The following is a 17,255-nucleotide window of genomic DNA, read 5'->3' as shown; positions in this document are numbered from 1 at the left end:
TGGTAGTATTTCGGTGTATGGTGGCGCCGCCTAATTACTGTTTTTTGATGGACACTTTTCATACATAGAGATTTGGCTCCTTTATATAGTCTCCATGTCTGAAAACTTGTCAACAACCTGTTAAAGGTACAGTATGTATAAGTTACTCTATGGTTTACTAAAAAGGCTAGTCCTGCACTCTGGTGGCAGAACATTGCAGTAATATCCCCTATAAAATCCAGTTCTGATGATGGGATCCATGTGGAATTCCTCAAATGTTATAGGCTTTTAGGCGTACATATAGCGATTTGGTATTCAAAAAGTCTTATTTGACGAAGTAGACAGTATTATTAAAAAAATATTTTTTTATAAAATATATTATATGTATTTCGACCTACGATTGCTCGTCATAAACAATGAAGTAAATGCCCTTACCGGGATTCGATCCCAGGACCTCAAGCATCAAGGCAGGGTCACTACCGATTAGCTAACCTAAAAAGCAGCTTAGTGGTCAAGCATGCAGGTAGGTATAAGGTTTACAAGAATAATCAAAGTTATATTATTTTATATGCGCGACCGTCAGTGCGATGTGTGTGTGTGTGCGCATCACATCTTAAGCTTATTGACCAACATTAACGTTTTCAGATTAGTAGATACCCGCGACGGTCACATAAAGAAGATCAAGGGCTCAGGTGAAGTCCCGGAATACTGTCTCCGACCGGACTTCGGGCGTATGCCGGCTTACCTGGTGCATCGTAACAAGAGAATTAGAAAGCAGCTGGAAGCCATACAGTATTTAGGTACCTTGAGAAATTAAGAACACACATTGAGAGAGAGATAGATTAGCTCACTCTACGCCACTGATGCTTGTTGTCAACACACTTGCTCAAAACGACGTTTTTATTCCACCGATTTTTGGCTCATAATCCTAGATATTAAACACGCGTGCTCTTTCAGTCTATTATTCCACTCGTGCTTTTTCATTATATTATCCGACTGAGTTAAGAAGGTAACTGATTGCTAATAATATGCATGGAAAGGGAGCCTTCTTTAATTGGTCGGACTGGCGGGCACCGGCGCGCTCCTCGCGCCTGCGCGGTGCGCGGCCCGGCCGGCCCGCTCGCCGCGCCGCCCGCGGCCGGGGCGAGGGCCGGCCGGCAGTACGAGTATGACAGATGAAACACACAATACTAACTGTTTTAACTATTAAAATTTTATTAATATTAAAGTTTCTTTTTTTCTCGCAAGTGTGTTGAAAAAGTCGTATGAAATGCGTGTGCATTGGTCATTACACACATCGGCTTTCTTATTGCGCGCTCGCTTACAGCTCGCGCGCACAATATCGCCTCATGTGTAATGACCAACTTAGCACACTTGTATCATAATGTACTATTTTATGGTGGTAGCATTTTTAATAAGGAAACTGGAAAGCTGTCATTCTTCCAGAGTTTGATTAGGTCAAACATTATAATCCGCGTAGTCTGGAGCGGGCTATAGAACGATCGTTCAACAAGCCAAGTTTTAAGGGCCCTCCACACTCAATGTTGAAAATAATGCGGAAGTTCCGCGGTTGCGGATGCGAATATTCGCAACATCCCTGGCGTGAACAATTGACGACAACGAAATTGACGCCACACTTACGTTCGCGGCTTCGCGCCGTGATTCGCGCATGAGTGTGGAGAGCCTTTACACGTACGCTCATTTCTTAAATTTAATGATTATACTTCGCTGAACATTATTGTGACTTTTAGGTGAAAATGGTTACTTGGGTGTTACGTATCTTTTAGGTAGGGGGAGGGGGGGTTAAAAATCTACGAAAATTGCGTTACGTAATATTTGAACGCCCCCTTAGTGCATAGGGCGTCACAGGCGCACTGTATGTAAGATTCACGCGCTCTGAATGTCGGACTTCGCCCGACCTTTTAGTATGAAGGGCGCCGCAGGCGTTCTGCATATGCAAGAGTTCGCGAAGCTTCTATGAAATTATGACGACTTTATTTCAGACAAATCCATAAAATCTGTTAGTAATAAATAACAAAACAAAATAATTAGGATAATGTTAGTATTACTTAAAGGTCCCTCCACACTCATGCGCGAATCCGCGAACGTGAGTTTGGAGTCTAGTTCGCTAATCCACGAAATAGACCCCACACTCACGTTCGCGGCTTCGCGCCGCGTAGTCTGGAGCGGACTTAAGGCTAAAACAAAAACTAAAAATAATTACCTATCCTAACTGCGCAGTCTAGATTGCCCGCTGTCACCGGACATGTACCTATAATTTCATCCAGTGGTGCTGGAACGGACAATCCAGCATCCAGCTTGCTGGCCACTACACCTAGGAGCCTGATGGGGCTGGCGCACACGCGTCGCATCAGGGAGGATGCCGCACGTTTACGCATAAGGGGCCCTCCACACTCGTGCGCGAATCGCGGCGCGAAGCCGCGAACGCGAGCGTGGAGTCTAGATCGCTAATCAGCGAAATCGACTCCACACTCGCGTTCGCGGCTTCGCGCCGTGATTCGCGCATGAGTGTGGAGGGCCCTTTACAGACTGCCGCACACGTGCGCCAGTGTTGCCAAGTGTCCCATATTTCCATGTTTTTCATAAACCGCTCCAGACTACGCGGCGCGAAGCCGCGAACGCGAGTGTGGAGTCGATTTCTCTGATTAGCGAACTAGACTCCACATTCACGTTCGCAGCTTCGCGCCGCGATTCGCGCACGAGTGTGGAGGGCCCTATAGACAAACATAGACAAAGAGGATCGCACCGTTTTGACGGTTCGGTGCGATAGTGTGGAAGACCACGTCAGTACTACCACAGTACTACCTATTCCTAGAACTGCTCCAAGGTAGCGGTGCGGTGCGATGGTGTGTGTAAAGGCTTTAAGGGCCCTCCACACTCGTGCGCGAATCAAGGCGCAAAGCCGCGAACGCGAGTGTGGAGTCTAGTTCGCTAGTCAGTGAAATCGACCCCACACTCGCGTTCGCGGCTTCGCGCCGCGTTGCCTGGAGCGCTTTACAGTCTGGCAAAAAAGAGTAGAAATTAAAAAGTGGCAACACCGTAGTGTCGTCCCTTTCAAATCAATCTAAGAAAAAAGGATGACACTACAGTGTGGCCACTCTTTAATTTCTACTCTTCTTTGCCAGACTGTACATACATACTTTACTTACATAATGAATGAATGAATTTCGGTGCGATAGTGTGGCAGCCCACGCCAGTACTACCTATTCCTAGAACTGCTCCAAGGTCGCGGTGCGGTGCGATGGTGTGTTACAACCTTAATACCATAAACATAGTATAGACAAACATAGAATTATTCATACCCACTATTCAAACATAGAATTCAAAAGAAAAAGTAACTCTACCCTATATAAATGCAATATCAAATGCCGGAACGTAGATCCGCGTACGGAAACTATTAAAATAAAACCCGGCACACGAGAGGTTAACATTGAAAGCTGAGGACTTCCTGTCGAAAAAGCGTGGATTGTAAGTATAAAACGCAAAAAAGGAGATTTAATTACTCGATTACAGCACCTAAAGTAATTTAATTAGTAATTAAACTTTCTTTTGCGTTTCTCTAAATTTGTCCTTAGTTAAGACTTGAAGAATATTCATGCCCAATAAAATAACTTAGTTGTTTGTGGACTGCTCGCCACTGATCCCGGTCCTGTGCAGTTTCTCGACAGTCTTAAACCTGGCGCTCGCGCAGATCAGCGTCCACCACATCCGCCCATTCGATACCTAGGTGAACCGGAGCACGTGCTCTCGCTTTGTTCATTTTGTTAAATAAGTACCGAAAAAATAGACTAACTAGTTCTGATTAACAATGTTTTTCCATTAAGATACGGCATTCAACGTCTTTTAACATTCTTAATATCCACAATGTGTGTTGCCTCAATAAATTAGTTCAAAATGTGTCTTAATTAATGTCTCCTTGGTTTTAGGTAACCAATAAAAATGGCTGACTCTCTGTCTCTGGCAAACCTGATGCAGAAACTATGTACTACTCAATATTCCATCGGCTCACAACATTGGGTGAACGTCACACATATAACAAATCCTGGCGATTTCTATGTCCGTCCAACAGCTTTCAGAGATTATTTGCCTATTTTAAAAAAACATCAAGGACCCGCTGACCCAACAAAACTTCAACTAGGTAGCACTGTTGTGTTTAAATCGAAAATAAATAAACATCATGTTAGAGGAGAAATCAGTAACATAAGAAATGAGAATGAAACAACTTTATATGACTTATTCGCTCTAGATTATGGGTTTACCGAGCAGGCTGTTGCTATAACAAAATTGAGGAAGCCATTAATTGAATGCCCAGTGCCATCTCTCGTCTTACATTGTCAACTAGAACTTTGTGTACCAAAGAAAAATGATTCTTTTGATAAAGAAGCGATAGAAGCTATGGTCTTCTATGTAGGTGACGAAAGAGCTAAAATGATAGTCAAAGGAAAAACTGGAAACAAATACGTAGTTCAACTGATCAATACAAGCCCTGAGGACATTTCAACTATGTTGGCGTTAACGCATTACACATGTTTGACTACCGGGAACAATGTTATAAGCCGAATGCCCACCGTAGACCCCCCAAAACTGTTTTATACATACAAAAAACTTAAAGTAGGAGATACTTTAAGTGTTAGAGTTCAATCAGGAGACTCTTTAAAAAGTTTTTATGTTTGTGAAATTGAAGATCACAAACAATACATTAAAGAGATAAACAACATGACGCAATACTATCATGCAGAGCAGGATTTTGCTGCTGAAAACTTGAAGCCTGGTAAAGCAGTATTTGTGTTTTCTGACTGGTATTTCAGGTATGAGCGAGCGGTTATAACAGATGTTATTATTCCAGGGAAAAAAGCTGTTGCTCAGCTAGTCGACTTGGGTATTAAGTCCGACATCTACACGGATGCAACAAGACTCAAAACAATGTCTAGGGAATATTATTTTTTGAAACCGGCAATGGCCATCTATTGCACGGCCGATGTGAAAGAACATTGGGATAATGAATCACGCAGATTCCTGTGTCCAGGGCGTGAATTTGTGATTACAGTTAAAAAGGTTGGATATCAACTTGATACGCCTAGTCTAGTAACTATATCTAAACCTTAGAAATAAAACATGACGGTTTTTTTTGCGTACACCTTACACTAGAACAATTTCAATAGCATTTTTTTTTGGCAACTGAGAATGACAATATGTGTGAGTTTTGAGGCAACTGTTTAGTTATTATGACGTGATTTAATTACTTTTTTTATTTATAAGTCTAAGCATAAGTGCACAATTATCTTATCTTATCTTATAGTTTCGGGGGCCCTTACGGATACACTTCGACCCATAGGGATCTTTTGTGCATTTACCCCCTAGGAAAGATCCGTCCGCTACTTAAGTGTACAATTAAGTCATAGCCATGTTACAAGAGGTAATTATTTATTTTATTTATAAGTACGCATAAGTGTACAATTAAGTCATAGCCATGTTACCTCTTCTACAACCAAACTCTGATCAAACTGGTTGGTAGTTATTATGGCGTGATTTAATTACTTTTTCTATTTATAAGTCTACGCATAAGTGTACAATTAACACATTTATTGTAAGGTGTTGATTTAAGAGGCCGGTGTCGATTTTAGTCGCAAAAATGTAAAATTGATAGATTTAGTCGGTGAAATTGTACACCTTTTGTTACCTAATTGAATTAACAAGTACTAGTTTCTATTAGCACGTCTTCTTATCTTACCTTTTATCAGATCAATTTTTTGAAAACAGACACTAAATTAGTAATGTTTGCTTTTCTGATGGACGTTTAGGTAAACGCGCGTACAGCACTGATTTTGTCGCTCTTATTTGTAAATTTCGTAAGGTTTGGACGGCTAAACATGGTAATTTTGTATTACACATATCCTGTACTTGACGTTTATCAGACTACATTTTTATTATTATGACTTTGAAGTAGTGTAAATTAAAGTTAGAAGAAATCCATTTTTTCTCCAGAAATTACTTCAAAACAAGTGACAATTTCTCTGAAAATCGACTTAATTTCAACGTAATTTTGATACTTAAACAATCTACAACATTTGCTAAAACTATTCTTATACATCAATTTGTATAATTTACCACCATAAATTTTTGATGAATTTTTAAAAACTGCCCCTTCTATTCATATATTCCGGTGACGCACGCTCGCGACCTCATTATTAAAAGGCAAGATGAGAAGACGTGCTAATAGAAACCAATACTTGTTATTTAGATATTACGTAACAAAACGTGTATAATTTCAACGACTAAATCTATCAATTTAAAATTTTTGCTCTAAAATCGACTACGGCCTCTTAAGTCATAGCCATGTTACCTCTTCTACAATCAAACTCTTTGATTATAAGTATAACGACTGATTCTAATACGACAATCTTGATTTCAATCTCATTTATAATTGAAAATGTACCTAGGTGCATATAAATATAGATCTTTCCTCTCCTGTGGTGTTTTAGCCGCACCACACAAGTTCTCATCCATCACTGCTAATAGAGCAATATCTGTTGATAATCAACTGTTTTTATTAGATTGTTACTAAGAAAATAAACCTCACTAAAAATTGTTTCATTTGGAGTTTTATTTATGTCATTTTAACGATTAGATGCATCACTTGCATTACAATGGGGTTGGCCGGTCGAAATAATTAGCAGATGGCGCCAGCATAGCTTGCCCTGTCAGTCCCTAGAATTGTGTCAAATTTTTGTTTTTTTTTTAATGCCCTGGATGCCAGCCCTTTAAGCCAAATCTCATAGAAAAAGGGGCAAGCTATGATGGCGCCATCTCTGCAAACCTTAGTTGACAGTTGCCAACCCCATTATAATATTATTACCTTAACATATAAAATAAAGTAGACCGACATTTCTTATAGTACAAATGACATGCACACGCCAACATTATTAACACAAGAAAATAATAATTACAGAATATAACATATTTCTTAGTGTAAAGATTACTAGAGTTAGACCAAGCAAGCTAAGTTGGCAGCGATTCTGATGACCAGACTGCAATGCAAGTTATGCAAGTGTTATTTAAACGTCCATAACACTGACCCCGCCCCTGGTACAGAATAGTAGATTGTGTCACAAGGGAGCAAAATGACATATTTACGGCGAGGGGGTACATTGAATCCTAAATGAAGCGAAGGATTCTAAAGTAGAATCCTGAGCGTAGTGAGGGATTCAAGTGTGTTACGCCCAAGATGGAATAGTTATTTGTTATAAAAATAAATAAATAAAATAAAAAAAGCCTTTTTATTTCTTGCAAGTTGTTACAATGTCAGCATACATTTTTAAAGGAATATACATAATTATGATTGTTAAAAATTATTCGTAATGTCATTTTTTTATTTTTTTTTTATACAAAAAATTATATTAAAATTAAATTAAAGTACTACTTAATATATTCCTACGAAGCAAGAACCCCTGCTCGGGTGAAGGCCTCCTCCAGAGAGGGCCAGTTCGATCTGGCTTGTGCTGTTAAAGTCCACTTTGGGCAAGCAACTTTAGCAATGTCATCCGCCCATCGCATATAAGGTCTTCCATCTTTGCGTTTGCCTATTGGTCCGGGCCACATAGTTATCCGGTTTTTCCATCTTTTGTCTGCCATCCTTGCAACGTGGCCTGCCCACTTCCATTTCAACTTTTTGGCATAATCTAGTGCGTCTATCACATTTGTTTTTTTCCCTGATAAGTGTATGTCTAATTTTTTGTATCTTCTTTATGTTTGTAATACTGCGTTCCATGCTTCTCTGACACGTTTTTATTTTGTTCTTTACCTTATTCGAGAGTTTCCAAGTTTGTGCGCCATATGGAAGCAGACACAAATCCATAATCTTCCTTTTAAAATTAATCGGTAAATTTTTACTCTTGAGTACTTCTTTATGACTCCAAAATTTATTCCACGCAATCTTTATCCTTCTCTCTACTTCGAGTTCATTGTTGCTTCTGTCGAAAGAAATTTGTTTGCCAAGGTATGTGAATTCCTTTACGTATTCTATTTCGATACCTTCGATAATAAGTGAGATTTTTTTGGTGTTTGTCATGATTTTTGTATTATTAAAATTGATTTCGAGTCCCGTCTCTCTGCTAGCTGTCTGTAAAGTACGTATCATGTAATCTATTTCCGAGAACCGTTCAGAAACGAGCAGGATGTCGTCAGCAAATCTAAGGTGGTGAAGGTATTTGCCATTTATTCGTATTCCCATATGAGTCCAGTTTAGTTTTTTCAGTATTGATTCCAAAACTGCAATAAATAACTTTGGGCTTATAGGATCGCCCTGTCGTACGCCCCTTTCAATTTGTATGGGCGGGCCGATCGTCTCTAGGTGCACTCTACTTATACAATTTTTGTACAGCTGTTTTAGCACATTAATATATTGGGTCTCTACATGTTGAGCTTTCAGTGATTCCCATATAGACGAGTGCGCCAAAGTATCGAAAGCTTTTTGGTAGTCTATAAATGCGATATATAATGGCCTTCTAAACTCTTGATATTTTTCAATTAGGAGCTCTACAGTATGAACATGGTCTATAGTAGAGAACCCGCTTCTAAAACCTGCCTGTTCTATTGGTTGGTTCATTTCTATGGTTCTGCTTCTGCTCACTATAGCGAAGTTGCGTATTTTTACGCAAGAAGTTTTTAAATAAAAAAATTGTTCACTATGTTGACATTTCTGACGTATGAAATGTCAACAATGCGTTTTGAAATTGCATTGACTCAACTTGTGCGTTCAGAATTATATTTAACATCATTATAAAAAACAAACGTTTCTTATGGAATTTTAAGGTTTACGACTTAAAATCATTAAATAAAGCTAAATTTGGTATTTTTTTTATTAGATTCTCAAACCATTTATTTAATGATAATTAATATCGAATGAACCATTATCATGAGCGTTTTACGTTTTGTTATCTGTCAAGCTACTTAAACACGCTCCATCCAAGATCAAATTACTTTCCCCACTAGTGGATAAAACGCGTTTTCCCCGCTTGTTTTGAAGAATAAATAGTTATTTGTGCAACAAGAGAGGAAAGTTGGTTTTTCTTGCGAGTGTTTATTTTGAGTCCCGAGAAAGCGAAAGATTCTAAGGTAGAATCTTGAGCGTAGCGAGGGACTCAAAAACACGAGATGTAAAATAACTTTGCTCTCGTGTTGCACACATAATTTTTCACCTCAGTAGTGAGAACATATTAAAGGCAGGGACCGGACAACCCTTTCCGCGATAAAACCCTTTCAATGGGCGACACTTAAACACGGCTAACACATTGAAAGACTTTCCCTTTTGAACTGCAAGCCCATTCATACCCTTACCTTTGACTAACCCTTACCGAAAAGCTAACCAAAAATAAGGCTAGCTCTTAATAAGGGTTACCCTTATCTTTAAGCGCTTTTTATAAAGGTTTCCCTTTGCGTGAAAGAGACAGGATTAGTATATATCTACGGTAGTGTATGAAAAGGAAAGAAAATACGTGCCTAGTCTAAGAACGCCGCCGTCGCCGCCGACGATCGCTCGGATTTGAAGTAATGTGTGCTTTATGAACAAGGTAGACGACTTAAATTAGCACGCTTATATGCTAAAAGGAAAGCCCTTTATAAGGCTAACCCTTATAAGCAATATGCAAGGTGTTGGTGAGCGGATGATAAGGGTTTTGTAAGGGTATTTTGGCTACCGATTACTCAAATGTGGTAGCTTTATATAAGGGTTTTTAAAACCAAAACAAAGGGTTTCGTCTGATAAAGGGTATGGTGAGTTAAGCCTTATGCAATGCCCTTATAAAACCCCGATAAGGCATAGCGGGCCGGTCCCTGATTAAAGGTTAAAATGTATTTCGAATTACACAGAATAAACAGAAAAAAAAAGTATTATAATATGTACGATACGATAAGATACGATACGATACGATACGATACGAGACGAGACGAGACCGGACCGGACCGGACCGGACCGGACCGGACCGTACCGTACCGTACCGTACCGTACCATAAAAAAAATGTTATAAAAGTATGAAGTTCATGGCCTTCACTAAATTAAAAAGCTACATTGTTTCACTCCCTGGAGTGAGGAAAGTCGCACTTAGTAGGCCTGTTCGAGCTGCTGAGGTGAAGAGACAATTTTCCGAGCTAGTGAGGGGAAAATATGATTTACTATTCGACGTCCTCTCAAGGCGGCTGTATTGATTTTTCTTTAATAAAACAAGTGTAAACAGGTTGTGAAGGGCAAGAGGAATCTACCGATATGTCATTTTAAAAAATCCGTCCAGTATCCTGACCTACAGGGTGTACTGATTTTCAGTATTTAAACCCATAACCCTACTTTCTATGTAAGTCGCAGTCGAGTAATATGTTGATATTGGGGTAGAACGTGTACAAATGTATAGACAAAAGTGGAATTCATATTCCTTCAAGTTTCATATTAAGAGAATATCCCCTGAAAGGGTATAAGCGCTAAATCTGGATTTAGCTATTATTTTCTATAACAAGATGTATTTTTTCCGCAAAGATATCTAGGACTGTTTTGTGTAGAATTTAATAAGCTTTAATGTTGCTATACACCATATTTTCATAGAGAACGTATATTTAGAGTAAAACGCAAATTTCTCCAGCATGGTACACATTTTCCAAGATGGCTGCGATTCCTCGAGGTCCCCAAATATCAAATAATGTGGACATGAAAAAGAGACCCTTAATTAACATACATACCAAATTTCATAACTTTGGCAGGATTTCGAGGTTAGACTTTATCTGATTGTGCTATAGCACTCACAACAACAACTACATACTTATTGCGAAACTCAACAGGCAATAAAACTTTTTCATGATTGAATGCCATAAAATATAAATTTTAGCATATTGCTTTTATTTTTAAATAAAAAACAAAACAGTGTAAACACATCTAATTTCTCATAAAACTTTTTACAACTATACTCGTATGAACCAAACTTTATACCTATCAAAATAAATATTAATAAAACAATTATGTACTTATTTTGTATAGATTTTAATTCACTGGTGTTTCGTCGGTACCATCTGTGGTACCACTATCAACAAATAATCCGTACAACGACCACTTCGGGAGATGTCCGGTAGTAAATACTCTCACTTCTCCTAGATGTCCAAGAAACCATCTTGAAATCAAAATAAATATCAACAAAAATCCCATCATTTTTAATTTAAAAAATGCAATAAAAGTTAAGTATTGTATCCGTTAAAACGCATAACTCGTTGAATCCATTCCAAATATGAACTGACAATAGAAAATGTGTATGATACCGTTGAACCAAAAGTGGCTCCCCTGACGACCCCGACGATGCGGCCATTGTAGACGAGAGGACCTCCGGAGTCCCCTTTACGGATCGCCTGCAATCTATTGGAGCATTTTGACGCAACACACACAGTATGGACAGGAAATGCGTACTTTGCACAAGGTACTATTATCCCCTCACCCACTTGAAGGGATACTGATGAAAGATTTCTCCTATCTGTGTTAACAGGTAACTCAGTTATTCTGCCAAAACCGGCATATTTAGCAGGTAGGCCATACAAGGTTTTATAGTCTAGTGCTAACAACCTCGCACTTGGCTTACTGAGTATCTTTTCGACGAGAGCTATCCCAATGTCAATCAGTTTTCTGTTGATTCTGTTACTTTTAGGAACAAACTTTTTAATTATCTCGCTATATAACTTCGTTTCATTGCCCGGCACGGTGAAATCCCCGTATCTTACAATGACCTCACGAACTCTATCTCGAGCTTTAGAGGACATCAAGCAATGCGCTGCAGTGAGGACCGACGTTTCGGAGATGAGGCTGCCAGTGCACGTTCTAAAGTAAGGTGGTTTCTTCAGTTGGAACAGAACGATGAAAGGGAATTCATTTCCCGAGTCCGTCGCTCCTTGGTACACCCGGAGGGCGTTATGTTCGCGACGACGTGCCGCGCCGTTCGCACTTACAATAATGACTTCTAAAATAATTTTAAGCAGCATTTGAGAAAATAGATGTGTTCACACTGTTCTGTTTTTAATTTCAAAATAAAAGCAAATATGCTTAGCAAATTCCTTTTTTATGGCATTCAACCAGCGATTGAAAATTCAACCATGAACAAGTTTTTATTGTACTATATCTTGAATTGTTAAATGAAAAACGATAAAATGTGAATTTTATTGGTACATTCAGCGTCAAATACTTTGTAGCAACCAAAGTAGTCAAATAGTTCGGTACACCATATATTGGTGTACCAAACTATTTGACCACTGACTGCTACAGAGTATTTGACGCCGAATGTGCCTACTCGTTCAGTTTGCTACAAATCCAAGACCTATGTAACTCCGTCCGTATAAGACGGATACAGTCTAACTAAGGGAAAAATGTGCCGGAAATCAAGAAAATTTGATTCTCGCACAGATCGCAACCTTTGGCCTATTCTTGGCTAGATGGCGTTGACGGTTTCGTTTTTTAACAATTTTAACACATATCAGTGGAAGACATGGGCCAAACTCATATAAAATTAATAAATACAAATAAATAAATCATTTATGCACATAAATACATTATATATATATATATGTATATATAAATTTTTTGATATTTTAGTTTTAATCGTGTGTCACTTCCATGAAGTCGAAATTTCGCTATCTGCCTCATTATCGCTCGTATATGCAAGAGTGACAGAGACGTTAGATAACGAAATTTCGATTTTCTTGTTTCGCGATAGACCCTCAGATTGTGGCAGTGGCGCCCCGTACGCAGTTTCGAGTAATATTCCCTATTACCTCACACGAATTTCTACGTTTTTTTTACCCCTCCCCATTTGGCAAACCCCTCCCCCCTGGTGTGACGTCACACTTTTTCAACGAAATCGGCAAATGGAATTAAGTAGGTATTATTAATATTTTATAAAATATTTTTGACAAAAGAAATATTAATAACGCCATAAATCCATAACCCAAAACTGATTAATAAAAAAAGTTGAACTAATAAAAACGATTATCGTTCCAAAAACTTGTTATTTAACTGTACAGAGAATAAAATAATTTAAATCGATTTTCGGTTACTGATGAAGTTAATGTGACGTCACAAAGTTTGTGACTCTCCCCTCTCCCTTGTCACAACATGTCACATTTTCTGGACTCCCTCCCTCCCCCTAAACGTGTGATGTACTTACAAGTCTTACAACACAGCGGTACCAAGCAAGTTTTCGTAGTTTTTCAAATTAACTAAATAATGGAAGAATGGAACTAATGATGGATGAATAGAATTACACAGTAATTACGAGTAAGTGTAGCATTCATGATGGGCGCACCCATTCATTTTAATTTTGATGGTAGAATAATACAGAGGAGAGAGCAGGTGATAATATTATATTATTATATATATAAATGGCGCTGACAGATTCATATGAATACAAGACGTGTTGTTATTTGTATTCTTCGGGGCAACAATAGAATTGATGTTTTACCATCGAATCCAATACTGACTAGCAGCAAGCCTGTTATAGTCGGGAATACCTTCCGTGGGGCCAGCGGCCGATATCACCGGCTGCGCGTTGTAGATTATCTTGTAGGCTAACTCCTGCAGCTCATGCGTCTCCAAGATGTCCACGGCACGTCCGTAATCCTTCAGCGAAGGCCGCATGTCCCTATACAAGATCTCTTTACCCATAGACACGCTCGAATTGTAAGCGCCTGCTCGCTCTTTAGACATCTCCAACTTCGTCGCCCGCTTCGCGCGCAAGGCATCGCTATTTCTCAACGAGCAACACATGGATTTCAAAACATTCTGCCAATTGTGTAAGAAATCTTCCGAGTCCATCTTCCCGCACACGAAGTAAACCCCCCAAAGACCGACATCACCAAAAGTTATGTAGAAGCTCTCGAAGCTATTACAGAGTTCCGTGTCAACGCAACGCATCGCGAGCTCCGGCCACGCCCCGATAACAGAGGTCGACTTACTCCAAGATCCAATTACATTCTTAAGTATTCGCATTGATAAGTAATCCTCGCTTAAAAAGCCGGGTGCTTCAAAAGCCACCGCCACATGGAGGAATTCTTTGGAATCGTCACGGTACATGACAGAAGAGGCTGTATATCTACAGCCGCCGCGGTCGGAGTTCTGACAGGTCGTGGGCATGCTGTTTAGCATGTTACACACTTTGGCGAGTATGAACCCGTTCTGAACGGGAGCGGAGCTCGCGAACACCAGTCTCCAAGGCTGGTAGTGAGAGCACACGTATGTCTGAGCCATGCAGCCGTCAAATCGGGCTATATTCGTCGACGACCCGATCACCTTCTGACCTAGACTCGTACCTTGAAACGCTGACTGAATCAAGTTCTCAAAAACTATTGTTTTGAAGTTCCTGTCTCCGTCTTGCAGCTCTAGGCACATATTATCTTTTTCGCGTTGGACCTCGCACTCGTCCATTTCCAATTGGTTGACAATTCCGCAGAGAAGGAGAGTTGCAGTCTGGACCCACTCGGGAGTGCATGTGATGGTGAATCTTTGAAACTCCTGTGTAGTTCGTGCGTCGAGGCGCGAGCCGGAAGCGTAGGTGAAGTTTTCTATGGAGGATTTGGACATGCACGGTGAACCTTTGAAAGCCATGTGTTCTATGAAGTGGTTTATTCCATTGTATTCAGGATTCTCGTATCGCGGGCCTGTCTGGATGAAGAGGGAAACGCAGGCGAGAGGAGAACACGTCTGCTCAGTACATACTCTAACCCCATTGTCTGTTGTCGCCATTACAATCTCAGGCTCGTAATAATCTGCTGGAAGTGGGCATTCTAAATAACGTTTGCTTGTGAATGTCAGCCGATGTACTTTTAAAAGGTTTCTAGCAATCCTGTTCATTGTTTCAAAGTAAAGATTATGCGTTTTTCGGATACTGACGACAAAATGTCAATGTTTATATCAAAGAGTAAGTATATGGCAAAGAGTATAATAATATATGTATAGTAAGTATTTATAGCGTAGAAGAAATAACACTTTAATCTATGGAACTTTGACATTATCTGACAGAAAACATTGTCAGAAGCTCATAAGCCAACTATTTTTCAATATAAAAGCAAAATGCAAAGATTACTACGCCACCATTTAATTCCCACGCTTTCTTTTACTCGCCAATATCGCTATCCAACTACCTTCCTCCAGTTCCTTCGGAACCAGCCCGAGCCCCAACATACACAACTTCTAAATGGTGTCAATGTTGTCACATTGCATAAAGAGGGATGTAAAGCATGTGTGGGTTTATTTGCGGACATTGGGTCGCGGTACGAGTTGGAATTCGAAAATGGCATCGCACACTTGTTCGAGCATATCGTTTTTAAGACTACTAAGTGTACGTCGAAGGTGGACATGGGGAAGAAGATTAATGCTTTAGGTTTGGTATTTACAATCATATAGGTATTTAAAACGTAGATGAGGCTAGGTCACTTCGGCACGGTGGAGATAGGCTAATTGAAAAAGTGCTTACCACCATTGAGTTATTAATAGAGACGACATACCAAACAATAAAATTGTCGCAATCACAACACGGGGCCGATTTTCGAATTTCGACCACTCGATTTCTTGTATTTTGTTCAATAATATCTCCACTAGAAGGCATTTAAATTCTACTAGTAGAATTGAAATAGTGGTCAATACCCAATTTTTATCGCTCGTATTTAAAAAAATTGCATGTCGCCGTTGTCCACCGATTTTCAAGTGACGAAATCGAGCGATCGAAATTCAAATATCGCCCCCCTGTACCACGCGACCAAAACGTCGTAAGCGCCGTAAAGTTCATGGCGCTTACGCGTTTAGGTCGCGAGACTCACGCTCCGCTTCTATAGTTTATGCCAATACGGCAGCAACTCACGGCGCAAAATACTGGTTCTCTGTGGCGGTTCTATACGTTAGTAATAATAGTTCAATCATTACCATCGTAGACTTTTACACACCTACCTTTTAGTTTCTGTAAAATTAGATGTATGTCCTTCAAGTTTTGAAAACATGAAAATGTTGAGTTAAAAGCAAACTTGCTTGCGCTAAGTAATCGTTATTTTCCAGGCATCAAATTACACGCGTTCACAACTCGTGAGATGGTGGGCTACTATGCCTACTGCCTGCCCGAGAACGTAGGCAACGCCATCACCATCCTGTCCGAGTGCGTCATGAACAACGCCCTCGCCTGCGACGACATCTCCTGCGAGAAACTCATCATATACGAGGAAATCATCAAGCAAGACACAGACCCTAAAACTTTAGTCTTTGACTACTTACATTCCACCGCTTTCCAAGGCACCAGTCTAGCCAACACCGTACTCGGCACCACAAAAAATCTTTACAATATAGACCAGGTCCTAACAAACCAGTATTTGCAGAGAATTATGCATCCGTGTAGATTCTGCTTATGTGCTGTGGGCGCCGTGTGCCATGAGCCGATAGTCGAGCTGGCGAGCAACTTTTTATCATGGACCGTACCAAGTCCGTGTAAGGAAACACTGTACAGATATACCGGGTCGGATGTACGCTACAGAAACGACGCATTGTCAAGAGCGTACGTAGCTTACGCCTTAGAAGGTCCAGCGTTCAGTAACATTGATACGGTGTTTATGGATTTAGCTGCGACTTTGATAGGTGGTTGGGATAAAACACAGATCGGTGACCGAAATCATGGAGTGAGTGTCGCTAGAAGAGCTTCCCTCGGGGACTTCTGCGATTCTTACAAATCGTTCAACATAAAGTATAAGGACACTTCGCTTTGGGGTGTTCAGTTTATATCCTCCTCGTTGCAACTGGAAGACATGCTTTACACCCTTCAGGACTCCTTGCTTGGTATATGCACGATAGTTACTGAAGGCGAATTGGAGAGAGCTAAAGAGCAAATGAAGAGTAACTTACTGTACGACACGGCGACTTGCTACGGCGCAGCGAAAGACTTGGCGACTCACATGTTGTACAACTGTTGTCACTGGCCAGCGATATCTGACAGGTTGGAATTTATAGATAAGATATCATTGGAGGACTTCAAGAGCACGCTGTATGACTATATTTACAATAAATGCCCGGTCATCTCGGCAGTGGGTGCCACTGAGGGTTTGCCAGATTATACCAGGATTAGAAGTGGCCAATACTGGCTTAGGCTTTAACATTATCATTTTGCCTTTTGCTCTTTAACTCAGCATCTTGGTACGTTTTGCAGTTGTTTTGGTGAATGACCAAAGGGTTCTCCCTTAAGTTCTCGGCAAGCTCGGCCGAA

The 17,255-nt window shown here is 40.1% G+C and overlaps 3 protein-coding genes across 3 annotated transcripts; 2 read left to right on the top strand and 1 right to left on the bottom strand.

Moving 5' to 3' along the window:
- The first annotated feature begins 3,322 nt into the window (after window positions 1–3,322).
- LOC134753915 (uncharacterized) lies at window positions 3,323–6,579 on the top strand. Its single transcript, XM_063689879.1, has 2 exons — window positions 3,323–3,468; window positions 3,927–6,579. The coding sequence occupies exon 2, from the start codon at window positions 3,940–3,942 to the stop codon at window positions 5,104–5,106; it is 1,167 nt and encodes a 388-aa protein (XP_063545949.1). The 5' UTR covers window positions 3,323–3,468; window positions 3,927–3,939; the 3' UTR covers window positions 5,107–6,579.
- A 6,895-nt stretch (window positions 6,580–13,474) lies between these two features.
- Window positions 13,475–14,860, bottom strand: LOC134754536 (cytochrome b-c1 complex subunit 1, mitochondrial-like). Its single transcript, XM_063690831.1, has one exon. The coding sequence runs from the start codon at window positions 14,756–14,758 to the stop codon at window positions 13,475–13,477; it is 1,284 nt and encodes a 427-aa protein (XP_063546901.1). The 5' UTR covers window positions 14,759–14,860.
- Window positions 14,861–15,070: 210 nt separating this feature from the next.
- LOC134754061 (cytochrome b-c1 complex subunit 1, mitochondrial-like) lies at window positions 15,071–17,221 on the top strand. The gene is made up of 2 exons (XM_063690132.1): window positions 15,071–15,395; window positions 16,064–17,221. Exons 1-2 carry the CDS (start codon window positions 15,086–15,088, stop codon window positions 17,143–17,145), a joined length of 1,392 nt encoding a protein of 463 aa, XP_063546202.1. The 5' UTR covers window positions 15,071–15,085; the 3' UTR covers window positions 17,146–17,221.
- Window positions 17,222–17,255: the final 34 nt, after the last annotated feature.

The sequence above is a fragment of the Cydia strobilella genome, chromosome Z, assembly GCF_947568885.1.
Source record: "Cydia strobilella chromosome Z, ilCydStro3.1, whole genome shotgun sequence".
NCBI lineage: Eukaryota > Metazoa > Arthropoda > Insecta > Lepidoptera > Tortricidae > Cydia > Cydia strobilella.
The sequence above is the reverse complement of the archived record's forward strand: the minus strand, read 5'-3'. Positions and strand labels throughout refer to the sequence as shown.